Source organism: Caenorhabditis remanei, chromosome I (genome assembly GCF_010183535.1).
Source record: "Caenorhabditis remanei strain PX506 chromosome I, whole genome shotgun sequence".
NCBI lineage: Eukaryota > Metazoa > Nematoda > Chromadorea > Rhabditida > Rhabditidae > Caenorhabditis > Caenorhabditis remanei.
The window spans coordinates 3,439,785-3,466,955 of record NC_071328.1 but is presented as its reverse complement, the minus strand read 5'-3'; the positions used below and the strand labels follow the sequence as shown (position 1 = coordinate 3,466,955).

Here is a 27,171-nt window from a genome sequence, read left to right as displayed (position 1 = left end):
CTCAACTCTATACTACAGTACTCCAAAAGTATCTTATAGTGTCTGTCGGCTGCTGCTCAACACAGAAGCTTCACCAATATTGACATTTGATATAAAAGTCATTTAGGTGCGTAGTGACTGTGTGATAAGTGTTAAGGAGATGCCCAATCACAAGTGTGAGGTAGAGCAAATAAATGTTTGTTCAACCGAATGAGAGAGGGAGAAAGAGAATTAAAAGTGAGCGGGAGCATGTTTGTGATTAGGAGTCTTGATATCAGCAAGCGTGTCGGAAGATCGAGTTACAGTACACATTCCCATAGGGAGGGGTACTGTAGCGAGTGGAAAAAAGTTGTGTCGAACAAGATGCGCGTTGGTTTTTCGCGCGCGCGCGCGCCTCTCGCCGTGTCGAATCGCAATATGACAAGTGCGCGTAACACGCCGCCGGGAGTATACGGTATCCGATGGGAAAGTGGGGAAAATGTTGGACATGATGAAAGAGGAGTTGACAGAGTGAGTGTATGTGTGTATGATCTGGTTTTTGAGGTGAATTACAGCTGTTGAAATTAAGGTGAACATCATCCGAGGGGGAGAGCGAGGTGGTCGGGGATTCGATAATAGAGGGTAAAAAGGACTAATGGTTGGGTTGGCAGAGTAGGAGGGTATATTGATTTATAGAGTGTAGATCAAGTTTAGAGAAGAAGGGAGTTTTGGGAGATTCAATAGGGGTTTAGGCACCAGAGGTATTAGAATTTGACGAAAAACTAGTAGAATCAAGCTGAATTTTTTGAAAGGAAAGCCCACTGAGGACGGTTTTCAATAAATCTCAAAAATCACATTTTGAAGTGAAAATTCGAGATTTTTAGCGATTTTGCTGGAAAAAGGGGTTTTTTGTCCCTTACCGTCTTAAATCATCGAAAATCTCGAAATTTCGATTTCAAAATGCTCCAAAATATGAGTTTCGAATTTGTGAAAACATGATTTTCTGTTAGATTTGAAGCTAAACTTTTGAAAAAAGAAAGCTCGCTGAGGCTGGATAAAAACGGTTCCCAGTGAATCATAATTCCTTGAAAGTCTCGAAAATCACATTTTGATAGGAAAATTCGAGATTTTTAGCGATTTCGCTAGAAAAAAAAGAGGATTTTATGGTTTTTTTTAGTCCCTTGCTGTCCAAAATCATCGAATATCTCGAAATTTCGCTTTCAAAATGATCCAAAAGAAAAAAAAATCATCCTTGAAAGTCTCGAAAATCACATATTGAAGGGAAAATTCGATATTTTTAGCGATTTTTCTGGAAAAAAGAGGGTTTTGTAGGTTTCTTAGGCTCTGGACCCGGTTTTACCCTTCAAAATCTTTGAAAATCTCGAAATTTCGCTTTCAAAATGATCCAAAATCATTTTTATTGCGAAAATATGAGTTTTGAATGTGTGAAAATTCGTTCTGACCATTTTTAAGCAATTTTCAATTTCCAGAGAAGCCTCCACTCATCCCGTCAAACGCTCTCCGACTCGAAGGAGTTCTACAAATCAGCCGGCTGTCGTTGGCTTCGTGCCGTCCGTCTCGGTGATGCGACGACGGTAAAGAAGATGTTGGAGGACAAGGTTAGTTAATTTGCTCCCTTCTAATTGAAAGATAATTAATTCAGCCAGAACTGGCAAACTACGCTCCAAACTACGGTCCTCTGGCTCTTCACATGGCTACCGTTCGCTCCGATCGATCAATCATTGTGTTGTTGGTGTCGAAAGGTGTGGACGTGGATGCAAGGGATCCGGTGAGCTCTTCGAATGATACCTAAACGAATATCGGAATCTTCAGGCAGGTTACACGAGCCTTCAGCTGGCAATTCGACGCGGCGACCCATCGTTGGCCCACTTTCTGATCTCGCACGGTGAGCACATAGAGGGAGAGAGAGAAATAGAAAAAGAGCATCTGTTTTCAATGCCATTCCGATATGAGTTAGTATAGGTGGGTGTTGGAGCAGAGGGTTACGGTAGCATTGGCTCTCTCTCTCTGCTGAACAATTCGATGTTTATCATAGCACTTAACAAGTGCGAAAATCGGTCGATTTCTTCTTCTTCTTTTCATCTCAAGTGACTTCGCTTCCGAGTTACGGTAGTTTTTATCGAGAGTGAATTGGTGTGAATCGTATTGAAGAAGGGAGCACACACATAGAGAGAGAGAGCGACTTGATTACACAGATTAACAGAAAGGAAGAGCACTGTATTATTTCGTTGAGCACCACACCGCCCGAAGAAGATGCGGCGGCTCTTAGAGAGTTATTTGTCTGATTAATTGGCGAATCAAGTGCTGATTATCGCCTCTCCGTATCGAGTGAATGATGATGCACTTGAGAAGTTGTATATGTGAGGTGTGGAAACCACCGCGCGACGAGAGAGAATGGAAATGATACGATTTTTGAGAGCACAGGAAATGAAATGAGCAAGAAATTTCGAACGGAGGGAGAGAGAATGCAGGATACGAGGGACCGATTTAAGAGGGGTTACTGTAGAGTCTTTCAATTCGCAATTCTTGGAGAAATCTTGGGAAAAAAGGCTTTCCAGAGAAGCTTAAGCGAAAATCTGATATTTTTGGCTGTAAAAATAAGATATTCGGAGATTTTCCTCTTTTGTTTGTAGAGGACCGATTTTAAGCTGGGTTACTGTAGAAGGGGCGTAGACTTGATTTCAGCCAAAAGTCTTTTCGATGGAAATTCTTGGAGAAATCTAAGGGAAAATGGTTTTCCAGAAGGTTAAATCAAAGAAATTACTGATTTTGACTATGAAAAATGAAATTTCCGGTGATTTTCTTCCGGTTTGTACAGTAATTTCCTGATGAAAATACCCCAAGGACTGAGGTTTAGAGACCTTTAAAAAAAGGGCACCTATGGCTGGAAAAACCGTGTCAAAACGGGAATTACGAGAAGTTAGAGCTTTTTGAGTGAAAAATGGGACTTTAAAGCTTTTGAGCTCCAAATTTTGAGCTAAAACGTAGATGTGTTTCACGAGATGTCTCTAATATAAGGGTACCCGGAACATGACAACAGAAACTTACATTTTATCAATTTTCACGAAAAAATGTCAATTTTTCTACGAAAAAAAAGGGCAATTTCCGTGTTAGAACTTAGAATACATAGTTGCGCACTTCTAGGTCCAAATATCGGATTGAAGACAACGATAGAATCAAAAAAGTTCTAAAAGTAGACTCAAATAACACCTAAAAGCTTCCCCAAAAAAGTGCTCAATTCCTTCCTGAGCACTTTCTCAAAGTAACTATCATCCCATTTTCAAGGGAAAAGTGAAAATTGAAAATCTCGCGCCCCGCCGAAAAGCCGGATGAAGTGAAAAAGCATCCACCGGGTGAGGGGAAGGGCGGTCCGCAAAGGTTCCACACACTCTTTTTTTTAATACATCGGCGGTGGCGTCAATCTAGACAACCATGCCGATAGATTATGTGTGAAATGGCTTGTGGAGGAGGAGAGGGGGGGGGGATTGAAGAGCGACGTGCGCCATCTCTCCCATTCCATTCCACACCTATCCATCTCCAGGAAGTACATTATAAATGGTTAAGGCACGCTCCGATGCTGTCTTACAATGCGAATCGTCACCTTTTTTCCCATCCGCTACCGTTGCTGCGGCCGGGGCACACACACACACTGTAATCGACTAATTGGACCTAAAAGGAAGGAAACATATACACAACATATTGTATACGCCGTTGTCCTCTTCTCATTTCCCCTTTTTTCAAATGTGTCAATCCCGGATGAGAGGGGGGCGAGAAGAAGCACACAACATAAAAGGAGAAAACGAGCATCTGTCGCGTTGTGTTGGGTAACAATACGGGCGGTCCACACACACACCTCATCCATCACATTTTTCTCTCCTCGAGAGATGATCGTTGCGTTTTTTGATGACTCTGCTCATTAACGCCTTCTTGGTAATATGTATACGGAAAGGAGAGAATTGGAGGGACTTTTGGAGTCGGGATAGCTTCAAAAGCCTGAAAGTCCCGCTTTGACAAATCTGAAAATCTGGAAATCTGGAAGTGGTGAAGATCCATCAGAAAGAGCTTCCGGTCGAATTTTAAAGATTTTTGAGAGTGTTTGATTGGAAAGCTGATGACGTGATGATTCTGAATCTGGAATCCAGATTCTGGATTCAATTTCTTCATAACGACGAAATGAGCCGCAAGTTATTCAAAGATTTGTCAGATTAAAGTCTTTATTTAAAGGGCTTGTATCTTTGTTCAACGGCGCTCTAGAAGAAATTTTGAAAACAGATTCAGAATCTTGATGACGTCAGCTTTCCAATCATTAAGGTGACTTTGATGAAAATATAGAGCATAACTGATTAATCTGACAAATCTTTGAATTGCGAGTATGCCCGACTAAATATCTTCTAACTTGGCTCATTTTGTCGTTAGGAAGAATTTGAATATCCGGATTCAGAATCATCATGTATTCAGCTTTCGAGAAGCCTGGAAACTCGGTTCATATCGATTTTTGACGGAATCTGAAACCACATTCAGAATTTTCACGTCTTCAGCTATTTGGACATAAATTTTTTGTCTCCATTTTGAGTCATCGGAATTACTGAAAGACTGAAGAAATGCATACTTGCAAACCGGGCCGAAACGGGCCGGCGCGTAACTCGCTTCAAACTGAGTCTTATGAGCTGAAAAATATATCAAAATTTAGATCTCGGCGAGTTCTATGTTCGTGACCTACTACGGGCCGGGCTTGAATGGCTTTTTTGGTCATTTTCGCGTTTTTTCATGACACTTTAGGTCACGAACATAGAACTCGCCGAGATCTACATTTTGATATATTTTTCAGCTCATAACACTGAGTTTGAAGCGAATTACGAGCCAGCCCGTGTCGGCCCGTTTTGCAAGTATGAATAAATGTATGTCTAGATCTCCTTATTGTGCTCTTTCCTATTTTTAACAACTTGAGTCTACAACAAGACCATTACAATCTGAACCAACCGATTATGATATCACTGTCTTCTCCCCTTATTACCTCTCGTTATCCAATTATTACCAACACCTCAACTATAATACTCCCGTCACAATGACAGTTGTCTTCTCCGGCGACGTTTCTTCCCCACATTGTAATAATAACAGCCCCTGCCTGTCTGCCTCTGTCATACGTTAAACGATATACCAGTTATTGTAACTGATTACGCAACCTAGTCTCCTCGCACACATATCATTTACAACGTCTCTGATTTCCAGGAGCGAACTTGGAGCTAACCGATCCGGACGGTCGTCACATCACCGATTACGATGAGTGGAGTGAGGAGGATCAGATGGCGGCGGAGAAGTTGGTTTATGGTAAGTTTCGAGATGATCTATTTCTGTGTATTTACTTTTCCGTTTTTTATTTCAACAAGTTAAAATAATACAAATACAGTATATCAGACAGCTGTCAAAAGAGTGGAAAAAGAGTTGAGGAGGGGAAAAGAACGAGTTGGCAGCTTTCTCTCCATCACCCCCGTAGATTTACATTTTAAACACACGTTAAATGTTTGTGCTGGTGTGCGATGTCAAATCGAGATTTTGATCGGAACTTATCAGGCGCTCCTGCTGTTTGGGGGGTGTCTGTGTGTGAATTCGAATGTATACACAGGCGTTGACAGGTGTATGGGTGCCTCTCGGGGAGGGATATACGTGTTTGTTGGGTACTCGAGATTTACCCGAATTTATTTTTGATAGGGGGACCAAATTTTCAGAGACGGGGTTCTGGAAGAGAATGGGAATTGATGGCCGAGGTTTTGCTGAAATTTTAGTGTGGATTTACGGGTGAACATTGCCGTAAATCGACACCAATTACAGCTCTTCCAGTTGAGAGTGGCTGGAACTCGGCCACGTTGCTATTATACGAAAAAAAAAACTAATTTAGTGTGGATTTACGAGCTAAAAATCACCGTAAATCGACATTAAGTACGGTTCTTCCGGTCTATGGCTGAAGTTTTGCTGAAACTAGGCCACATGACTTCGAGAACAGAAAACGCATTCTTTAGTGTGGATTTACGGATCGAAGAATTCGTAAATCGACACGAAACTCGTCTATTGCAGACGAGACCATTAAAATTACAGTTTTTGGATATTTTCACATTGAACTTATCGTTTTCAAGAAAGACGCGTTTTCGAAATATTTGAACTTTTTAAGGCCTGGCTCAAAAAACGAACCAATTTTTTCAATTTTTCATCGAAAATGTGAATATTTTAAATAATTTTTTATAATCTCTTCTAATTCTGAATAACAGTCGAAAATATGACTTTTTCGCGAAAAAATTGAAATTTGAACTTTGGTGTCTAGTACCCAGGCCTTGACAAATATGGAAATTTTAAATCTCTGAAAATTATTCTTAGAACATCCAATCCTTCCCTTCATATTTTCAGGAAAACCACTGCTCCGTCCGAAAGCGCACTCGTTCGTCGGCTCCCCATCATCAGCTTCCATCAAAAGTTCCAACTCAATCCGTCCGCCACGACCGTCTTCAACTCCTGACAACTCGATGTTATGTGAAAGTGAGCACAGGATGAAACGAGACAAAAAACGGAGCTCCTGGAAGTCGTTTTTCGAGAAGACGCCGATAGTGAAGAAGTTTGGATCCATTTCGAAGGCATAATTGATCCAATATTGTGTATTATTAATATGATTTGATTTGAGACTGTCTATATATGTATAACAGGTGTCAACATATACACTGACACAAAAGGTGCATTATGTGTGTATCATTAGCGGTGTGGCTTGTTTTGATTGGAGAGAGAGAGCGCGCGCGAGATTCTTCTCATCGGATGAAGTGACCCGTAAGCGACTGAAAGCAATGCCGACACTCTTTTGGGTGGCAAGAAGTCACCGAGACAGGTAATCGCTCATCTCTCTCTCTCTCTCTTTGAAGCAATCAAATCGATCCTCTCTCGTGTAAACACACCGGATGCACTCATTCGAATCACACAATGATTACTGTCTCACTCCGTGTTTGATGCTCTTTGTTTTGTCGGTGATGGGAAAAGGGGGGCGAATAGTATTTGTGTATGCGGATTAGAGGAATTTAGGGGAAGGAGGGGGAAGGGAAGGGACCAACTTGCGGGAAAAGTGCCACGTGGAGTTTGGGAATCCCAGAAAATTGAAAAAAAATTGAAAAATTCGTAATGCAAGAGCGCTCTGGTGCACTTTTCAAGATTAAGATGATATTACGGGTTCCAGAAGATTTTTGGAGTTTCTGAAAACCTATTAGCTCGGGGCACTTTTTACAAGCGCGCTCCACCGAAATGCCTTTGAAAAATGTCTCTTTTTCTCTGAGGTTCTCAATTTCACACGCAATTTTCTTCGGTTTCGGTAGAGCGCAGTTGTAAGAAGCGTGGCCTGCTAATAGGCATTTCTGAAAAGCTAGACGTGCAAATGCGCTCTGGTGTACTTTGCGAAAGTTCAGAATATTTGGTCCGGTCGGCACGGGTCTGTACAGAAATTTGAAAATTTTCTGATTTTTTGCAAAAAAACTATTTTTCTCTATATTTTCAACTATCGATAAAAACTCAAGCATACTTAGGATTTTTGACTATTTTTTTATAAAAATTTCGAAAATGCTCGAAAAATTTTTTTTGAAAAATTCTGTACATTTTTGAATCCGGGCCGACCGAGATTTTGCAGGTCTGAAAAAAAGTCAAGTTTTTGAATGCAAATGCGCTCTGGTGCACTTTTAAAGAATACATAGGTTTTCTGTTGAGATTTCGAATTCAAGAAGATTTTTGGAGTTTCTGAAAAACCTAGACGTGCAACTGCGCTCTGGTGTACTTTCCTGAATTTCAGATTTTTTCGAATTCACTGAGTAGCGACTCATCGTGGTAAATGACGATATTTTGAGGGGCTTTTTAGAGGTTTTTTTTCCAGATTTTGAAAATTTTAATCATATGAATGCCCGATTGACCATAATTCCCTGGGTTCGTTTAAAAAAATTTCCGGTTTTTGGTATTTTTTAGTTCTCACACGATTCGAGATTTTGTCAAGAAGAAAAAACGAATCTTTGAAAATTTCTTATTTTTTATTTAAGTTTTAATCATTTCCTATTAGCACGGCACTTTTCTTACAACCGCGCTCTACCGAAATCGAAGAAAATTGCATGTGAAATTGAGAGACTCGGAGGAAAAGAGACTTCTCAAAGGCATTTCGGTGGAGCGCAGTTGTAAGAACTGTGCCGTGATAATAGTAGAATTGATCTCGAAAAGTCGAAAACCTGACATAAATCGGCTCAAAAAGAGCCCAGATTGCACGATTTTGCTCTCAGCTTGTTCCTCGTACTTGATTACGCCGTGACAACAATTTCCAGAAAAATCCGTCCAATTTTCACCGATTTACCAATAAAGTGTTCCAAAATCTATTTAAAAAATTAACAAAGTTTTACGATTTTTTCTGCAAAAATTACCTAAACTTTCACTAAAACCGCAAAAAATCCGTTTTCTTCGCTGTCCCATCCCAAAAAAGCGCATAAATCACTGGGAACACACCAACGGTGTCCCATTTTTCGGTCTCCCCAACTTGATGAATGTTTTCCGTCGAATTTCAATTTCCTCCTCTCGTTTTTCGATTAAAATTTCGAAATTTCGCATCATTTCGAAAAATGAAACCTTTTTTGAGCTACCGAATGTCTCCGTTTTTAATTCTTCTTATTCACAGGGGACTCTAGCTACCGTAGTCCTCGGAGCCAGATGCCAGAGAAGAGAAGGGGGGACGATGAGTGTAAACTGGCGTGTTTACATCGGTCGTTTACATTCGAAACGGCGGGCGCCCGTGCGAGAAACAGTTGTTCGGGGAGCCTTATCAGTGGATACCATCTCGGCTATGAGTTGCCGGCTGCTGCTCGTTTTTGAGCCAACACGACATGATGATCACGACAAGATGGGAGTTTTTGATTAGGGGAATGAGAAAGGTGTTGTACGAATTGGTTGACACGAGGGGGAATGAGGGGACGAGGTGGGATGATGGAGGTCAAGAAGAAAAGAGGGACTTGGAAAATTTTGAAGGATTTCAGAGTCTCATGAGATAGAAGAAGTTCTGGAATCTGTTAAACTTAGCTTCCAGTTTTGCGACGTCTTCTGACTACGAGGTGTGGAGAATCTGAACTAGATTAATCCTGTCACAGCTTGAGGTAGTAGGTTCACATGTCATTCCGCCAACCAGATGAACCTTATGTGGCTATTCACGTCCGAAAAGCGGAAAAAACGGCGAAAAACTGGAAAGAAACTGTTTTTTCCGGTAAATGAATAGGCCGCTTACCAAACTCCTACTGTTTTGAATTTCAGACATGCTACATATAAATCATTTTGCATATCTTTTAGATTTTGGTGATCATTATTCTAACAACTTTAGTGAAAATGTCCAACTTTAAGATTGTGTTACGGTATCACTGATGGTCCCACCAAGTAAATTTTTTTTGGATCGCACAGATCAAAAGTAGAGCTTCATTTTTTAGTTGTTCCGTATCGTCAAAGTAATTTCTCTCGAAGGGAAAAGTGAGGGACTTTCTAGGAACAATTGAGTAGGGTACTGTAGTTGAGTAGATTATCCGAATATCCAGATGTCCAAGATAATTTTGTGTATTTTGAATTCAGGACATGATTTTGAGGAACTTGACTAGGATTTCAGGTTGGGAACGTGAGTGAAGGTTGCAAATGTGCTCAAAAACGTATTTTTGAGCATTCGACGTACAGTACTCTACGGTTAAAAATACTCATTTAGTTTTAAAGGAACTCAAAGAGGAATTCAGGTTAGGAATGTTAGAAACGCGCTCTATGGAAAATTTTGAGCTTTTCAGAGAAGGTGGTCATAAAGATTGTTACACTTACTTAAAAATGAGCAACTTTGAGCATATGCCATAATATCCCTGATTGTCATGCAACTTCAATTGTTAATTAAGCTTGTAGATCATTCCTAGGGTTCTATTTTTGTAGTTGACAACTTTTTTATACGGACACTCCCTGAAGAGTTATGGTCATTTCAAAGGGACAACTCAAAACACGCACTATTTTGCACTGAAATTACTTTGCCAATCTATAACTCGCAAGGGAGTGTCCGTACAAAAAAAAATTGTCAACTACAGAAATGGAGTCCTACTTTTGATCTATATGATCCAATGAAAGTTTTACTTGTTGGGACAGTGAGTGATACCGTAGTACGTATTCGAAGTTGGACATTTTCGACTGAAAAAGACCAAAATTGCAAGAATTATGGTCATTACTGTATCTCAATATATAAAAGATCTGATAGCATGTCTAAAATTCAAAACAGGAGGATTCGAAGGTCTGACGATTTTACAATTTCCACTTTTCTACAAACTGAATATTTGTGATCTCTGACATCATCCTTCTCAATCTATTAATCACTTTACAACACTTGCTAACAACCATCCCCAGATTATCCTTATATTGACCCAGTATCACACCTAAAATCACAAAATAAAACGTTGTTAGTTCATTGGATTAACCAAAGTTTCCGGATTGATTGATGAATATACTTTTGCCTATCGGAAAGTTCAAAGAGAAAACTATTTCTTTTTTTCGATTTCCATTCATCTAGTTTTTGTAAGAAGTGTCACACGTCACACATTATTCGTTACTCTGTTCTCTTTTCCACATATGTGATCGTCGTCGCGCAAGATGTTGGAAAGAGACAAAACAATCGATCTTCGTTAAGTTAACAGAGGGACAGAGAGAGAACAGTCATTTGACATGAATCAGGGGGGGATCGGTTAGCTGATAGACATCTCTCTTCACAACTGGCTGACATTATATGTTTATGCATAAATATTTTATGTGTGCCTGATTGTTATCTATCGTGTTGGCGTAACAGGTACATGACAGATGGGGGCGCCAAAATGGTTGGGGTTTATAGGTAGGTATGACCTTCAGGGGGGCGACAATAGAATTTTGGGTTTTTTGGAACAATTTTTGGGGATCTTGATTGAAAATTCGCATTTCTGATATCAGGAGGAATGTACAGTTGAAAATGTACAACTTTGATCCACCAAGAAAGTTTTTAATGGATCATACAGATCAAAAGTAGAGCTCCGTTTTTGTAGTTGACAACTTTTTTGTACGGACACTTCCTGGAGAGCTACTGTAGTTTTAACAAGGGAAGTTCATGACGAGGTGAGTTGAACTTTTTCTAAAAATTGGACCGCTGGTACTTTCGACCCTGCTGATTTTGAAAATGCAAGAAAAAGCAGCGAAATGCTCACGTGAACCGAGTTATCACCCGTCAAACTTGCAATTCTATAGCACAAGTTTCGATATACTATTCGGTGAGTTGAAAGTTCACGTGAAAAAACTCAACCACATGATAAAATTCAAAAGTTTGACGGCTCATAACTCGGTTCACGTAAGCATTTCGCTGATTTTTCTTGCATTTTTGGAATCAGCAGAGTCGATAGTATCAGAGAACCAATTTTTAGAAAGAGTTCAACCCGCCTCGTCATGAACTTCCCTTGTGAGACAAAGTCGCACTGAAATTAAGCGATTTGAGAGAAATGACTTTGTCAATACGTAACTCTCTAAGGAGTGTTCGTACAATAAAGTTGTTAACTACAAAAATAAAGTTCTAGTTTTGATCTATATGAGTCATTAAAATTTTTACTTGATAGGTCATTCAGTGATACCGTAACACACTCTCAAATTTGGACATTTTCAACCTAAAAACGGCCGAAGTTGTTAGAACCATTACTGTACAGAACCGCTTAGTTTTTGACTTTCAGTTGACATAATTTGAAGATTTTTGGGAAAATCTTGAGTTGATCTCAGATAACTGGATTTCTGGTTAGGAACGTTGCGAATGCGCTCCAAAATAAAACAATTCTAGAGTTTGAAGCTTATAAAACTTATAGAATCAAATTATTTTTGAAGATTTGCACTTTTCAGTGTCTAGTACGTTTTATCATACTTGCGACGGCTCGACCAAGGTTTCAGTACAAAAATTGAAAAAAAATTGTGCACATTGTTTCAACCCTGAAATCTTTTCATTTTTACAATATTTTTCAGATTCCCCAAGAAATGTCGGTAATTTAAAGCCCAATTTGAGAGTTGTATTATTTCAAAGAAAAGAGTAACGGTTTGCCAAGCATCAGCGAGATTTTCAGGATTCCAGAACATTTATGCAAACGCGCTCCTTTGATGTTCCTTTAAAAAAAGTTAAACTCCAACTATTATCAGTGGAGCGCACTTGCTCATCTTTTTTCAGATTTATGGAGCCTAAACTACGAATTTATAACTTTTTTCCCTCGGAAAACTACATTTTTACATACATCCCAGTATCTGGTTTCCACCGCTTAAAAACCATAACAGGTGTCTGTGCAAATGTGCTCCATTGATAATCTTACAAGAAAATGCGATAGAGCGCATTTACTCACTCTCAACATGTTTACAGCCACTTGTTTCACGGGAATGTCTAACCCTGAAACTTACACGATTTTCGCAATACATCGCTCCATCAAAACAGTTGCAATGGAGCGCACTTGCATCCATCTCATGTTGACCATAGAAATAAATGTTTACATTCTCTCCTCGGCTATCGGCTCTTTTGGTCTCTCTCTACACATAACTATGGGATAATCCATGATTTGGCACGTGTAACTCGATCCGTTTCTCCTTATTTGTCGCATTATGCAATACACGGGCGGCTCTCGATTCAAGTCAAGCTCTTTTTGTGTCTCACCACAGTTACTTATATTCTCTTTTTGTTTGAACAATCAGACAGAGACACCACCTACATTTGGAAAATAAGTAGTCACTGGGGGGACTGATTTATGGTTTTTTTGGGAAATGGAGGGAAACGAACATAAATCTGAAAAAGTGTAACCAGTGATTATCTTGAGAGTGGGGTATTACATGGAAATGGAAGGTCGATTAGGGAAAGTGGGAAAGGGAAAAGTTATTTGGGAAAGTGGAGGGACTTTCAAGTGGGTAGGGTACGGTAGTTGAAGTTTCCGGATGTCTTGAAGATAACTTTTAGAATTTTTACACGATTTTGAGGAACTTGAATAGGAATTCAGGTTGGGAGCTGGAGTGAACGTTGCAAAAGTGCTCAAAAACGGATTTTTGAGCGTTCGACGTACAGTACTCTACGGTTAAAGGAGCTTAAAGAGGAATTCAGGTTGGGAATGTTGGAAACGCGCTCTATGGAAAATTTTGAGCGTTTTAGAGAAAGTACAGTTCTGGTAATATATAAACGAGCAATTTTGAGCATAGGTTTTTTATTTTATAGGAGGGGGTAGATCAGAAATAGAGCTTAATTTTGTAGTTGACAACTTTTTTGTAAAACGCTGCCCAGGGAGATACAACTGAAAGAAGAAAAGCTTCGAGTTACCGTAGTCCTACAGTACCCTACGCTACAGTAATCTTGCCATATTGAAACCATCAGGGAGGCTCGCATTAGAAATCCGGCTCGTTGGAGATTGTATATCTTAAAAAATGGCAGTAAGACACTTGTAGAAAAAACTGAGAATACTCGACTCACTATAAACCATCAATTTTCAACAACATAATGGTTATAATTCGAACAACTTTAGTAGAAAATGTACAACTTTGAGAGGGTGTCATGGCATCCCTGATTCACCGACAAAGTAAAATTTTTAATGGATCATACAGATCAAATCCAGATCTCCATTTTTGTAGTTGACAACTTTTTGATAGCTCCTCATCCTTTTGAGATATACACCTTTAAGATTGCAGTCTAGAGAGATAGAGAGAGAGAGGAAAGAGACGCAGAGAAGCTAGACGCACTCCTCGTTTCACACACTCTCTCGCCCCCCTTCGAAGTGCTAATCTTTGAATGCGCATATCTCAAAAGGGTGAATAGCTATCAAAAAGCTGTCAACTACAAAAATGTAGCCCTAGATTTGATCTACACAACCAATATAACTTCAAGTAGATCCAACAACAAATAAACTTTCTACACTTTTTCAAAGTTGGCCATTTTCAACAGAAAAGCATTTCTACCGTAACCTGTCTCTACCATGTCATTCATTTCGAACAGTTGTTACACCACCCAGATACAACTATATGTCCGGAAATGACACCTTTATCAATCAAAAAACTTTGATTTTTACACATAGAATATTTACAATGTGCTTACGCAACTTATTGAATGACTTCTCCACCAGAAGCAGCAGCAGACTCCAGAAGACAGGTGTCTTCTGAAGTCGTTCTCCAGATGACGTAACGTGGGGCAGACGGCTGGGTCCTCCAGAGGGAAAAGGTTATGTTTATTCAACTTATGATACTTGCAATGTTATTAGAAGGGGGGGGGACTACTGTAATTGGTTGATCAAACTTTAATTGCGTCACTTAGATTATGACCACTTAATTTACTGTCGCTCTTTGTTGTGTCGGTGTGTGTTTGTTGCCACTTCTTTTTCCCTTAAACGGTATTGCGTAAACGACGATCAGTGAGTCGGAAGGAAAGTGATATAAGGAGACAATCGGCAGGATAAAAGAGTGACGTAATGGGAATAAGAGAGAGAGAGTCGATGGATTCATATCAACACACACACAATTTAACAGATGGAATATGGTCAGATGAATAATAATTATGACAGATGTTAATAACTGATCCGAATGAGGAGAAGAAGGTGTTTTGATTGATGACCGGGGACTTACGAGGTGTTGGTGGGAACGTTTAGAAGAAGACATTTTTTGGATTGGGCAGAGGGACTAGCTAACAAATTCTAGGGAAAAATAAGGGAAATGACCATTTTGATTGTTTTGGTGTCGCTTACTGGTTCTAATCATTGTTTTTTTTTCGCATCCCAAAAGGGTGATGACCTGACAGCAGTCATACTGTACCACTCAAAAGTATATTTAGTTTTGGTTTTTTCAGTTGAAAAGGTCCAACTTTGAGAGTGTGTCATGGTAATACTGATTGTCACACCCAGTAGGTTTTTTAGGCCAACGGTCATAACCTATTGACCGGTTTTGTATATAATTAGTTGTATTGAAGATATAACTATCCTCCAAGCATAAAATTCCCAACGTTTTACATATTTTCTACAAGTGGGCCTGAAAAAAGTCTCCACTTCTGACTTCCGACTTCCATATGCCGAATTCAGATGCTTTTTCATGTCCACTGGTACCAGATAAGTAAAATGTTGCGATTTTTTGTCTGGGTCGATAGGGCCGAGGACCGATTTTTGACAAGTCTGTAAGTGAGAACGTGACACTTTCTGAAAATTGTGCGTTTTCAACTGACTGTGTCGCACTCTTCATGGTCAGTACTGTAGTTGAAGTTTTTCTTAGAAATTTTCGAATTTCTTATATAATAGACCAGAAAATTGAGTTGGAAAACAAAACAGTGGTTTTCGAAACAGATAAAACATAATTCTAGCCTGGTGAAGGCGGTTGATTACTGAAACTCTGTCACGGTGTCATGAGTTCACATTTATTTCAAATTTTTGGAAATGTTTCAGATTTTAAGACTGAGCCATACACTTTTGTAGTTGACAACGTTTTTCATACGACGGACTCATCCTGAGGAGGTATGACTCTGTAAAGTGATGCCTACAGTTGTTCAATCCAATGTAGTGCAAATCTCAAGATTTATTAGGAAGTACGTTCCAAACAGAACCTAACCAAAAAAGTCGCCAGTAACGGAAATTGGAGATATAAGATTTTTCCAACATAACAATCTGGAATTGAACAAATTTAACTGAAGTTTAAAACATAGTTTTATCAACCATCTCGAAACCTTTCACTTCTTAAAGTACTGAAACCCATTTAAATTGCCTGAAAAATATAACAAAATGTAGATCTCGGCGACTTCTATACTTGTGGCCTACTACAATTCGTTAATGTATTGCGGGAAAAGTGCCACAACACGAAAAACTGATCAAAAAACCATTATAGCCCTGCCCGCTGCACGTTAACAAATAGTCATCTGGTTATTATTACATTAAAGACATAGAACTCGTCGATATCTACATTTTGGTATATTTTTCAGCTCATAACACTGAGTTTGAATTGAGTTACGCGCCGGCCCGGTTTGCAATTATGATTTTTAGAACATAATTACTTCATTTCAACGATCCTCACTTCCCATCGGTCTCACCCTAAATCCGGACAACCTTCGCAACATAAATCGCTTCCTAATACAGTAAGACAGAGAGTCATAAAACATTCCGAATACCCTCTACTCAACAATCTACCACCCAAAAAGACACATGTTTCGAAACAGTCAGACGATTATCTCGATTAGAAGAAGACTACTCTGGTTGTAGGGATTGTAAACACACTCTTTATTACTCTATTTGATTCAGGTGCCCAGAAGATTGGTGACTTCTGATATTAAATGGAAATTCTCTTGTTTTAAGGTGATTGGGGGACTATCTGAAAATGAGGAAAGCGCCGCAGGCTGAAATTTATTTTTGATCATTCGACAACAAGAATGAATTTACCTGTAGCAACACCCGCGTTATTAACAAGAATGTCAACTTTTTTAATATCTCTCAACACCATTTGTGCAACCTCAGAGATTCGTCTTGGGTCACAGAGATTGACTTCGTAGGAGTGAGCCTGAAAATGTGTTTGAAGTTGGCGGAAATCATGAATTTAGATAAGATGATTTCAGAATTTCCATTGGAAACAAAATTAACCGAGTTAAAGAGCGTGTAGCCTTCAAGTACTGGATCTAAATAGGTCTTGGTTCATTTTCTTCACATGTAAATGCTAAAAGCAGATTTCGAAACTTGAAAATTTCTAATCTATGTAAGAGCACAGATTAGAAATTTTAAGTGTCTAGTCTCAGATTTCAGTTAGACGACTTTCGATGTCTCTGACGCCTCCTTTTTGAAAAATTGTCTTCCGAGTTTGCTTCCTCATACCGTTTTTACAAGGATCAGCTATTGTCATACTTGCAAACCGGGCTAAGTAACTCGCATGAAACTGAGTTTTATGAGCTGAAAAATATACCAAAATGTAGATCTCCACGAGATCTATGCCTGCCATTTTCGCGTTTTTCGGAGTTTTTCCTGGTTCACGGCACATTAAGACGATCCGCAGACTTGCAACGGGCCGACGGGCCGTACAAAAAATTCGAAACTTGACTCAATTTTTTGAATAATTGAATGTTCCATTATTTATTAATCAGTCAGATACATGCATAATTAGTATCCGCAATTAGCATTCGGACAACTGACATGCACGGCAAGCGATCAGCTTGTAGCCGCTTGGACTCTGAGCGTTCTGAAATCAGATACCGTAAAAACTGTAATAGAAGCGCATGCGCCTCTATTGTTCAACCCTCGTTCGCAGATGCGCCTCTATTACAGGGGCGCTTCTAATAGAGGGTGCGCCTCTATTTTTCAACCTGTTTGATGGCCTATTTTTTTTTCAACTTTCAAGTGATCAATTTCCAAACAAACTTCCATTTTATCGGACAAAATTACACGAAAACCATTAATTTGCAGACTTTGAACAAAAAATTGGGGTTTTATTATTGCTTTTTCACGAACTTTGGAAAAGAATGATTGAAAACCAGTAAAAATATTTTAACCGTATTAAGGGGGCGCCTCTATTAGAGGGTGCGCCACTATTATTCAAACCGCTTTTTAAGGTGCGCCTCTACAGTGCGTCCAATAATCTTAAGACACCCCCCTAAAACGATGATTCCGAGAGAATAGGATATGATCTGAAAAAACTGTGAATGCAGTTCGATTCAGAATCTTAGAAAACCCCTACAGACAAATTTCTAGAAATAATAACCTGTTTCTGAGCGCGTGACCTCAAAAAAAACACTTTTTTGGCCGTCCAAAAATGATAAGACACCCTCCATTTTTTCGATTTTTCACGCATTCGACTAGTATGAAAGAGCTTTAAAACATTAATTATTATTCAAAAACACAAAAAAACAAAGCGCAATTCAATAATTGGTCTCTCCTCCATTGTTCTGAACAACTTCAGGCATCCTATTTTTCTTGCTTCCAACGACACTTGCAGTTTTTAGTTGAAAATGGTCAACTTTGTGACTGTGACACGGCCTACCTGATAGTTTCACAATATTGACTGTTAGTGGATTATACAGATCACAAGTAGAGCTTCATTTTTGTAGTTGACAACTTTTTTGTATGGGCACATCCAAAGAAGTTATCAATCGTCAAAGTAATTGCTCACAATTGTTGCCTTTTTCAGTGCTAAAAAGAAAACTTTTTGAGCTGTTCACATAAACTGCCTGTAACTTCTTAGGATGTGCCCGTACAAAAAAGTTGTCAACTACAAAAATGAAGCTGTATCTTTGTTCTATATAGTCCACTAACAATTAATATTGTGAGACTATCAGGGAGGCCGTGTCATAGTTACAAAGTTGACCATTTTCAACGGAAAACTGCAATTCTCGTTGGAAGCATGAAAAATAGGATGACTGAAGTTCTTCAGAACAATGGAGGAGAGACCAGTTATTAAATTGTGCATTGTTTTTTCGTGTTTTTGAATGATAAATAATGTTTTGGAGCTCTTTCTTACCAGTCATATGCGTGAAAAATCGAAAAAATCGAGGGTGTCTTATCATTTCTGAACGGCCAAAAAAGTGTTTTTTTGAGGTCACGTGCTCAGAAATAGGTATTTTTTCCTGAAAATTTGTCTGTAGGGGTTTTCAAAGATTCTGAATCGAACTGCATTGACAGTTTTTTCAGATCATATCTTATTCTCTTGGAATCATCATTTTAGGGGGGTGTCTTAAGATTATTGGACGCACTGTATTAGAGGGGCGCCTCTAATAGAGGGGCGCTTCTATTACAGTTTTTACGGTACCTTAGTTAGCCAAAGACTTCTGCTGTCTACTCTTACCTTCTCCCAGCTAAAATAGAACTTGATATCAGTTCCTTCCAAATTTCCGGTAGCGACGAGATGTCTGTCTCCGATGATATTACTCGCAGACATAACATATCCAGTATTTCCAGTAGCGTACAACTTGATGATAGGTTGCGCCTCTGAAAACTTAAACTTGTATTTATAAAATATGTGTGAAAATGGTTTTCAACTCACGAATAACATCATAGGCAAGTGTCTTGAACAACTCGATATCCTTCATGTTGAGTGCGTGTATGAGATATTGTAACTGATACTCGGCTTGTTGCCTCGCATCTTTAACTGGATGCTTCCAGTAGATGGTGGCAGTGGCCATGACAGCAAGAATCAGCAAGAGAATTGGAAGACGCATTGGTTTCACAATGATGGAGAATTCTGGGAGAGAGAGCACCGAGCTTTATAGTGGTGTTTTAATTGAATTAGGACGGTTTCCCATGGGGAAGTTTTATGGGCATGAGAGCCCATGGTGATAAAATATGGAATATGGAGAGGAGGTAAAAAGTCTGAAAACAGAACGTTTCAGACGCTTAAAAAGCAGAAATGCTGAAACTGATACATTTAGTAATAATGACATTTCAAAAAGGAGCAATCTTGGAAACGATTTTCTGTAAAATTCTTTGGTTTTTATCTAAAAATCTACGTAAAGTTTGCACTTTCCAATTTTACCAAATATTGTATTTTAAAATTTAAAATTCAACAATTCAGAATCATTTCATTATTCATGAGGGATTTAACCTGTATTTTGTTGAAATTCGGTTATTTCCAATTAAAAATCTCGAAAAATTTTGAATGAGTGAAAAAAATCACAAAAAAATATTCAAAGCCGCTCGAACTTTCAAAAATTTGCAGATAATTCGAAGAAAAACTGAAGAAAACGAACTTTTTCAAATTCCGTAAAACTTTGACAGTGTGTTTCGATGTCATCTGATTGTCCGATTAATTTTATTTTGTGTGGCGTGGGCAGAGCAAAAATAGCAAATAATTTTTGTAGTTGTGCATTTTTTGGTAGTTACTCTTTCTTGAAAGTTGCAGGCCATTAAAGACGTTTTTAACCGACTATGAAAATTTAGGAGCTTTTCACTTTGGCAACCTGTAACTTTCAAGATAGTGTCCCTACAAAAACGTTGTCAACTACAAAAATGAAGCTCTACTTTTGATCTGTATAATTTATTAAAAATCTACTTGATGGGACAATCAATATTACCATGACACACTCTCAAAGTTGAACAATTTTAACTGAAAACAGAAAAAGTTGATAACCTTTTGACCTGCAGTTTTTAGTTGAAAATGACCAACTTTGAGAGTGTGTCATGGTAATATTGATTGTTCCACAAAGTAGATTTTTACATACTTTTCAAATGACGGGCTGGGCCTGAAAAGCTTCGGCCCGGGCTCGGCCCGTCAGGCCCGTCTTGTCAGGGATATGGGATTTTTGAAAAAATTTTCAATTTTTTTTTCAATTTTCAATTTTTCATGCGGAAAAATTGACAAAAAGACACTCATATTATTCTATGAGAAAAGTCTGAATTCATCTTAGTACACCTTAATCAAATTTGAAAAAAAAATTGAAAAAAAATTCCCTCCAAAAAGACGGGCCGGGCCGGGCCTGACGTTTTGAAAAAAAAGCCCGGCCCTTGACAAGTATGGATTTTTAATGAACTATACAGAGCAAAGGTAGATCTTCATTTTTGTAGTTGACAACTTTTTTGTACGGACACTCCCTAGAGAGTTATAGTCATTTTAAGACGACATCTCAAAAATCGCACTATTTTTGCACTGAAATGGGACGATTTGAGGGAGAAATTACTTTGTCGATACGTAACTTGCTAGGGAGTGCTCGTACAAAAACGTTGTCAACTACAAAAATGAAGCTCTACTTTTGATCTGTATAATTTATTGAAAATCTACATCTCCATCTGCTTGCCATATTCTCATGTCACTTTTTTGTTACACCTCCATGCTCAAAGACATTTTTGTTTAATGCCGTCAATTTAGTGACAGAAGGGTTTTGATTTACAATCTGTTGGCTGAATGTAGCACGTCCTCGTTCCAACCTGTGCTCAACTTTTCTCCTGGGGTATAGTCTATTCTAACAAACCGTAATATTTGTTCGCCCCGCCCTATTCTGCTGCTGAATCTTATTGAAAGTCTTTATGTAAAGATTCACTGTAGGATCATGGAGTATTGCTTTGACCTGTACAATTTATATTTTAAGTCCGATCATCTTAACACCAATTCACTTGTAGTTAATCAGACACTTCCTGCTCTTTCTGAGGATGACGTGAAAAGTGTGCTCGATGAGATTCCAGCATTCCCGGACGATCAACCTCAACCTAAATTGCTGTCAGTGCAAAACCCTGGATTTGAAAAGTAACTTTCACATACTTGCAAATTTTCGGCCCGGCAAGGACCGGAGCCCCGAAAAAAAGGTACAGGCCAAAAATATATCATATTTTGTCCTTTTCAGTTGAAAACTCCAAACTTTGAGAGTGTTTCATGGTAATACTGATTGTCCCATCAAGAAGATTTTTAAATGGATCATATAGATCAAAAGTAGAGCTTTACTTTTTTAGTTACCAAGTTTTCTGTACGGATACTCCCTAAAGAGTTATGGTCATTTTAAGGGGACAGCTCAAAAATCGCACCATTTTTCACTGAAATGGTTCGATTTTAGGGAGAAATTACTTTGACGGTATGTAACTCTCTATGGAGTGTCCATACGAAAAAGTTGTCAGCTACAAAAATGGAGCTCTACTTTTGATCTGTTCGATCCAAAAAATGTTATTTTGTGGGATAGTTTGTTTTACTATGCCAGACTCTCAATGTTGACCATTTTCAACTAAAAACTGCAGTTTTCGCATTCTTTATGGCCCAGTACTGTATACTCACTTTATTGTTATAGGTTTATTCGAAATATTTCAGCCTACACACGACTTCATTTGTAGTTCCTACCAATGTTATGACAATTGTGGGCAACATAGGCGCTCCAAAGAGAATGAAACAATTTTTGAAGAAGGTTTCAGATTCCCAACAATTAGGACCACAAGAACCACAACCAAATCGGGAAACGCCACATCTCAGAGCACAATGCTATCCATACAGCTCTCCTGCACACTATCAAGTTGCTTCTGAAATCTACAAACCGCTTTTGTCAAGTCATTCTGGTGGAGAATTGCAATTCCGACGTCCGAATCCGAATCAATCTGTTTTGCCAGAGCCACAGCAATATCAAAAACAAGCTTATCATTGGCCGGAGACCATAATTTCAGAATTTCAGCCAGCGGCTGGAGCTTATGATTATCAATCTTACATGACTTCTGCACTGGCCAATTATTCTCAATATACGATTAAACCGAGACGAAAACGAACAAAATTCACTGAAACTCAATTATCTGTGTTGGAAGCAAAATTCCAGGAAAACAACTATATTTCGATGAAGGAGAGAAATGACCTAGCTGAAGAACTGAAATTGAATCCTATGACTGTTAAGAATTGGTTCAAAAACCGAAAAGTTTTACAAAAAAAGAGAAGAACTTTGTCCGGGAATTGTTGGCAACCATCTTCGCGCAATGATGAATGATGAAAACCAGTCGGTTCACGTCGCCTACCGGCGACTAAACCTCCTTTTCTACACCACCCTTCTACTTGTTACAATGTTTCCCACGCTTTTAAGAAATGAAGTCATTTGCAGAATGAAAAAGTTCTATAAATAATTTTCCCCGTGAACTCCTATTTCCCTATTTCGGAAATGAAAGCCACTGCTAGGCTTGAAAACCACGTTTTTTGACATAGTGACCTAGTAGAGACCTATTCTAACTAAAAAAAATAGACGGGCATCAAGTGGTGAAAATTTCTGATATTTTGGTCCAAGTTCGAAGAAAAACGGTTCAGTAGGAAGGGCGGTAGGATCGGCGACAGACAGACAAACATACAGCCGTTTGCGTTTGTTAATAGTAAAGATATTGTGAATTTTTTCAAACTTTCTCTGTATATGTATTTTTCTTTTCAGTAATAAACTTTTCCTTTTTTCAAACTGTGGAATATGCATTTTCAAGTTCAACAAATTTTAAATGACTATCCGGGTGTCAATTTGAATTTCTGGAACGTTTTGGTAAATTTTTACCGAAAATATTTACCGAAACACACATTTACCGGTAAACTACCGGTAAATATGAAATTTTCTCTTGCACACGAAACCAGACTTTTCAAAACTGGACATTTTGAAACCTGCGAGATGCCAGGTACCGTGACCAAAACCAAAATTCATATTTACCGGTAAATTTACCGGTTTTACCGAATTTACCGGCAAATTTCAGCCAGATATATCGATAGTTTATCGGTTAATTTTCGGTAAAATTTTATCGGTAAATAAGAGGAAAGTAATTATCGGGAAGCACACACTGCCGGACGCAACGCCGCTCAAACACATCAACCCGAAATCAGATAATTTTCCTTTTGACAATTATCATTTCTACGTATTCTAATTCTTCTCAAACCCTATTGTGTACCTACTGTTTGTAATCCATCACTGCTTTCACCTGTCAGTAATCTTCAAAATGGAGCTGACAAGTTCTCCTGGGAATCCTCTCACCCTTCAAATAGCATTTTCTCTCACCTACCACCTGCTCAGTATTCTCAGATACAGTCACTCACAATTACCAACAAAAAAATTTTGCGCAGCCTTGATTAGTCAGACAGAAAAAAAAATGCAAGGAAATTGTGAAAACTGCGTATCAAATGCATTCAACGTCGCAGCGAATTGATTTCAACAAAAAATAGTTTCCCGCCAAGGCTAGTAGAGCACAATTGCATCATTCGAGAACATTCTAAAACTACAGTTAGGCCCATAGAAATATTTATTTACTTTACAATAAAAAAGAGAGAGATCTGGTCAATAATGCGAGTTCGGTGCCATTTTTCGTTTTTTTTCTTCTTCTTTTCAGCTCATTTTCTCCAAATGAGGAAGCTGGAGGCAAGCTGAAAAAAGATAGGAATAGAGTTTGAGTGTCTCTCGGTAGAGCGCATTTGCAAAACCTATTAGCTCGGCACAGTTCTTACAATTGCGCTCCACCGAACCTCTCAATTTCGCATTCAAGGTTTCGATAGAGCGCGGTTGTAAGACGCGTGTCGTTCTAATAGTAACAAGTGCGCTGAACGGAATTCTGGTAGAGCGCATTTACTCCTAAGCCATCCGATCTTCGGTAGAGCGCGTTTGCAAGTGCGCTCTACCGAACTGACCTTCCAAAAAACTCACTTTTTTAAGCACGTTCTCGCCATTATTCTCTCTTTGAACCTCGTGTTGATCCATGTCGACCACAAACATCTCCCCATCGTGTCCACCGTCTTTTCTACTCGATTTCCTCGATTTTCCAGACTTTGCGTCGCCCTTCTGACCTCCGTGATCCTCCTGATTCTCATCGGCGTTTCTCGGCTCATCCACATTCTCCTTCGACGTCTTCTTCTTCATCGATTTGCCCGACTTGTGCGAGGATTTCGTGGATTTCGCCGATTTTCTCGACGATTTCGTCGACTTTTTCGAGCGGACACTCTTGAAACTCTTGGCCAGTGACTCCGCCTCGCTCAGTGCTCCCACCTTTTTACAGTGTTTTTCCGATTTTTGAGTCTTATCTGCCGGCTTCTCTTCGCCGTCTTTCGTGATGATTGTACGAGCTTCGTACACTGGATGATTACATGGCTTTTCTTCTGGAAAAATTGAAAAATTTAAAGTAGTGTGGCCTAGGATCCGACTGGGGAAGTTAGGCCACCAAACTGTTTTTGTCGTTGACGACTTTCCTCTATCTCTTCACCCTTCCGAGTGAAACCCCAAAAACTGTCGGTGGCCTAGGATCCGACAAATTTGGGAAGTTAGGCCACCCGGGCAATATGGGTATCAAAACTTTGGAAATTTCACGGAAAATCAGAATTTTTAAGTTTCAAAGCTCCTGGAGTCGTCTGCTTCAAGTTATAGCTAAAATTTTCCTTTGAAAAATTAAAAAAGAAAGAAAGATATTTTTCAGCAATCGCGCCCCACCACAACATAAATTTTGACTAGCATATTCAAATTCAGCTCGCTGAGAGCTTTCAGAAAAGTACCCACAAGCCATGGTTTGAAGCAAGTTGGGTCTCGACACGATTTGCAGGGTTACTGTAGTTTTCGCGTCGAGACCCAACTTGCTTCGAATCATAGCTTGTGAGTACTTTTCTGAAAGCTCTCAGCGAGCTGAACACGATTGTGACATTTTCGACAGAAACAGAAACGAGAACGATCTAAAATTCTAGACTTTGAAAATCTGAGCTTTTGAAAAAAAATTCGCGCGAAATTCAAAATACACATAAATTTGACAAATTTTAGTTGAAACGAACTCTAAAATCCAAAAACTGCGTATCCCCTTTCTACGGTTACTCAGCCAATGTAATTGTTCCACTAAGTCTAGCAGAGCGCGGTTGCTGCAATCCCGAAAATTTCAGCAATTTTAGACCCCGCCCCCAAAACAGGGGTCGGTTCCATCCCAGGGAAAAAGCTATTTCAGCTCTGTTTTGGGAACTGTGCGACGGAGCGCATTTGCATCATTTCGCCCCGTAAAACCTACTTCTCAATCTTGCCATTGCACAGAAAAACCAAACCGCACAACTGATTGTACAGAATGTGAAACCAACTGCAATCACGACCCAGAACCACTGAAATATTCTTTATTTTCACAAAATTTTTGAGTTACCGCCAAACCATAGGATAATAAACGAAGCTGTATAGTGTAATCTCGACATCTTCTCCAATATGAAGAGTTCTTGTCACTGGTGATGCAGTCGTCGGATTCGGCATTTCGATTCCGAACTTTTTTTCGTTTCGAAATGTCAGAAAATGAATTCTTCAGAGGGGAACTGATTAGATGACGTGGGAGAACTTTTTTTGGCGGAAAATTAGAATTCTGGAAGGTCACGCGGTAAAATCAATCAAAAACTGAAATATTTCGATGCGCCCAAATTGTAATTTTAGAATGTTCTCGAATGATGCAATCGTGCTCTACTAGAATTGGCAGGAAACTTGAATTTTTGTTGAATTCAATTCGCTGCGTCGTCGAATCCATTTGATACACAGTTTTCAGCATTTTCATGCGCGGACATTAGAATTGTGATACGTGTCCCGTTTCTGTCAGCGCCGCTACGATTCCGATCCCTGCATCTATGGCGCAACTGGTCGGGAGTCAAAACTTTGAATACTACTTTACTCCTCACAAAATGCAAAAGAGAATAGCGATGACTTGGAATCAAACCTTGGATGTCAGATTAGTGGTCATCTGTGTAACCACTTGCGCCATAAATGAAGAAAGTCCACGCGGCGGCGAGGGTTATCATAACAGTTCTGGTGGAGGCAATGGTGGCAACCGCCGCCCACCACCTTCTTGGTATCCCTCACCACACGCCCGCGCCTTCTCCCGTGTACACAGGTGAACCGCTGGGAATCCTATATGTGAAGGTGCCAGAATAGCGCCCTATGTGTGTCCATAAATGAAAAGTGGATCGCGCGTGTGCCGCATATGTGCGGTCGTCTTTTCTGTGTACTGGCAGCGCGTGCACCCATATAGCTCCCATATGTATGGTCCATATTTGAGGGTGGCGGCCGGCCGCCGCAACGACACTCCGGAATTACACGTGGGCGTGTTGTTTACCGTAAACACGTACATTCAGCCTTAACCTATGCAAACGCGCTCTGTTGAGAAAAATCGCTTACCTAAACTTTTTTGTTTAAACTGAAAAACTTTGTCAAGAAATAGTTTTAAGGAGAAATATAATCGAAAAAGGCCAATTTTTTGACAAAACAAAAAATATCAAAAAATTGAAATTTAGGCGTCAAATAATATTACCAAAATGTAGTCTCAACAAAGCGCGTTTGCATAGGTTAAGGCTGAATGTACGTGCGTAAATCGACGCGACATTTTTTTCTATAAGTCCGGGCCCATTTTCTCCGTTTCTCGAAGTTTTTCACCTATTTTCTTCATTCTTTTTGCACAAAACAGATAATGGCAAACTTCAAAAATAAAAAGAAATCTATTCAAACTTGCGGAAACTTATTTTTTCAATACAAAAATTGTTATTTTCTCAAGAAACTAGAATTTTAAGTTTTTGTTGAGAAGTTCGGGTCTGATGTTCCGCTTCACTTCGGTATGATAAGAAATCATATTTTTCAGGTGGATTTAAAGGTAAGAAGGTAAGTATTTGTCATACCGAAGTAAAGTCAAAATGCCGGACTTCGAATTTCTTCGACGGGTATCATTTTCTTTCAGAGTTCAAAGAAAAGCTTGAGAATCAATGATTGTGTTATAACCACCAAGCTAACATAAGATTTTT

The 27,171-nt window shown here is 39.2% G+C and overlaps 4 protein-coding genes across 4 annotated transcripts; 2 read left to right on the top strand and 2 right to left on the bottom strand.

Moving 5' to 3' along the window:
* Positions 1 to 396: 396 nt before the first annotated feature.
* On the top strand, positions 397 to 6,608 carry GCK72_000452 (uncharacterized protein; the record flags this gene model as incomplete). The annotated part of the gene is made up of 6 exons (XM_053722502.1): positions 397 to 489; positions 1,449 to 1,577; positions 1,622 to 1,747; positions 1,792 to 1,864; positions 5,209 to 5,307; positions 6,379 to 6,608. The coding sequence occupies 6 exons, from the start codon at positions 397 to 399 to the stop codon at positions 6,606 to 6,608; spliced, it is 750 nt and encodes a 249-aa protein (XP_053591147.1).
* Positions 6,609 to 18,759: 12,151 nt separating this feature from the next.
* Positions 18,760 to 19,177, bottom strand: GCK72_000451 (uncharacterized protein; the record flags this gene model as incomplete). The annotated part of the gene is made up of 2 exons (XM_003099238.2): positions 18,760 to 18,947; positions 19,003 to 19,177. The coding sequence occupies 2 exons, from the start codon at positions 19,175 to 19,177 to the stop codon at positions 18,760 to 18,762; spliced, it is 363 nt and encodes a 120-aa protein (XP_003099286.2).
* A 1,824-nt stretch (positions 19,178 to 21,001) lies between these two features.
* On the top strand, positions 21,002 to 22,405 carry GCK72_000450 (uncharacterized protein; the record flags this gene model as incomplete). The annotated part of the gene is made up of 2 exons (XM_003099227.2): positions 21,002 to 21,195; positions 21,748 to 22,405. The coding sequence occupies 2 exons, from the start codon at positions 21,002 to 21,004 to the stop codon at positions 22,403 to 22,405; spliced, it is 852 nt and encodes a 283-aa protein (XP_003099275.2).
* Positions 22,406 to 24,007: 1,602 nt separating this feature from the next.
* On the bottom strand, positions 24,008 to 25,645 carry GCK72_000449 (uncharacterized protein; the record flags this gene model as incomplete). Its single annotated transcript, XM_003099233.2, has 3 exons — positions 24,008 to 24,528; positions 25,416 to 25,503; positions 25,550 to 25,645. 3 exons carry the CDS (start codon positions 25,643 to 25,645, stop codon positions 24,008 to 24,010), a joined length of 705 nt encoding a protein of 234 aa, XP_003099281.2.
* Positions 25,646 to 27,171: the final 1,526 nt, after the last annotated feature.